The sequence below is a fragment of the Echinops telfairi genome, unplaced genomic scaffold (genome assembly GCF_000313985.2).
Source record: "Echinops telfairi isolate 266 unplaced genomic scaffold, ASM31398v2 ScPeMD7_5868;HRSCAF=6743_0, whole genome shotgun sequence".
Lineage (NCBI taxonomy): Eukaryota > Metazoa > Chordata > Mammalia > Afrosoricida > Tenrecidae > Echinops > Echinops telfairi.
The window spans coordinates 292,321-294,145 of NW_022109767.1; the positions used below are offsets into that span (position 1 = coordinate 292,321).

At 40.5% G+C, this 1,825-nt stretch overlaps 1 protein-coding gene across 1 annotated transcript; it reads left to right on the plus strand.

Moving 5' to 3' along the window:
• Positions 1-387: 387 nt before the first annotated feature.
• Positions 388-1,296, plus strand: LOC101660810 (putative vomeronasal receptor-like protein 4). Its single transcript, XM_004712528.1, has one exon. It carries the CDS (start codon positions 388-390, stop codon positions 1,294-1,296), a length of 909 nt encoding a protein of 302 aa, XP_004712585.1.
• The last annotated feature ends 529 nt before the right edge of the window (positions 1,297-1,825 follow it).

Consider the following 1,825-nt stretch of genomic DNA (forward strand, 5'->3'; position numbering starts at 1 on the left):
ATTTTGCAAAAGAAGTCTAAGCTGTGGGTGAAAAGACTGGTAAGATTTCATTTATTTGGGGAGTTGAATGTAGTTTTAACAGTTCGACATAGGTTTTATAAAAAACGGGCCAAAGATGTACGTTTTTCACAGCTCAAAGGAGGATGAGTGTTGTTGGCTAATATAAAGTAATTCAAGAAATGTCAGATGTGAATTCAAAAAGCAGGGGTCTGTTTTGAAATCTGAATCTTGCAAAGAATGGATTGGGCAAAACTTGACGGAATGATGAGTTAGAAATAAAACTATTGTACCAAGCATCATAATTCTGCTTCTAATCAGGAAGTGGTTAGGTGTGACAGATTCAAATCGATAAAATTAACATTCTATTTCTGTCCATGAAGGAAGAAGATGAATCGGAGTAACTTCATCAACGCAATAATTGCTCTTTCTCTTATTGGACCTGGACTTGGAGGGAACTTCTTTATGTTTGTAGAGCATGTGTGCGCGTTTATTAGAGGTCCTGAGAAGAAAAACATAAACCTTATTATGATGCACTTGGCTTTCACAAATGCAATGAGCCTTTGTGTCAAAGGAATCTCAGATGTAATACCAGTTTTTCATCTAAGTAACTTCCTAGATAGTGTTGGTTGTAAAACTGTGATTTACCTGGGGAGGGTGGCACGGGGCCTTTCAATCTGTACCACCTGTCTCCTCAGTGTGGTCCAGGCCATCACCATTAGTCCTAGGACCACCCCGTGGACAAAACTCAAACTGCGGACTGCAGGACAACTTCTTTTCTGTCTCCTCATCTTCTGGACCTTTAATACCCTGACAAGCTGTAACTTGCTCTACTACATCGCATCAGTCAAAAACATGAACAGATCTGAAGTCAGTCAGCATATTGGATATTGTTATCTCCTGCCATCTACACAAATTGTTAGGTGGCTTTTCCTTATTCTGATGGCTGTTCGAGACATCGTCTTCCAGAGTCTCATGGGCTGGAGCAGCGCGTATATGGTGGATTGTCTGTATACGCATCATAAGCGTGTCCTCTACCTTCAAAATTCCAGGTTGATTCAGAAAAGCAAAACCAGGCCTGAGATCAGAGCTACTCAGAGCATTCTCATTCTCACGGCCTGTTTCCTTTTCTTTTATTGGACAGATTTCATTTTCTCCTTCTATTTAGGTTTCTTCTCAACATTTGATCCCATAATATTGAATATAAAAATATTTCTAACACTTGGTTATGCCAGTCTTAGTCCCTTCGTGTTAATCAGTAGGAATTTCCATGTGGATAATTGCTGGCCTGCTCACTGAGAAGTTAGGAAACTACGTTCTACTTGATTCCTCCATCAAATAAGCAATATCATGTACTGATATTTCTTGCCCAGGATGTCTCAGCATAAATCAATGGGGCCTTATAAAAACAGTGTGCTGTTCTGGGTGATTTGAGAAGAAAACATCAAGAAAAATTAGATGTGAAGGAATTTATTAGGGCAAACCCCCCTGAGAGATATGGGGAGTGGGCCAGGAGGCTAATAAAGCCAATGAACCACAAAACAAGTATGATCCCGATCAATAGTGGCATACCAGGTACCAGGAGAAGTCTTACTTTGCTTAGGTGACAAAACAACATGTGGAACAGCAACTGCTAGTCAAGTCAACACCTGGTTAAGTGCACAATACCCCACTGTCATTTTCCAAGATCTGGTTTTGTTGTTGTTTTGCACAGACTAAATAGGCGAGTTAAATGGAGATGTGGTGAGAATCATCATCCCCGTATCCTTCAAGTCCTTCATGGTGTTGCTCATCTCTAGAATCCCTACAGGAAGGAAGGCGGCATTGT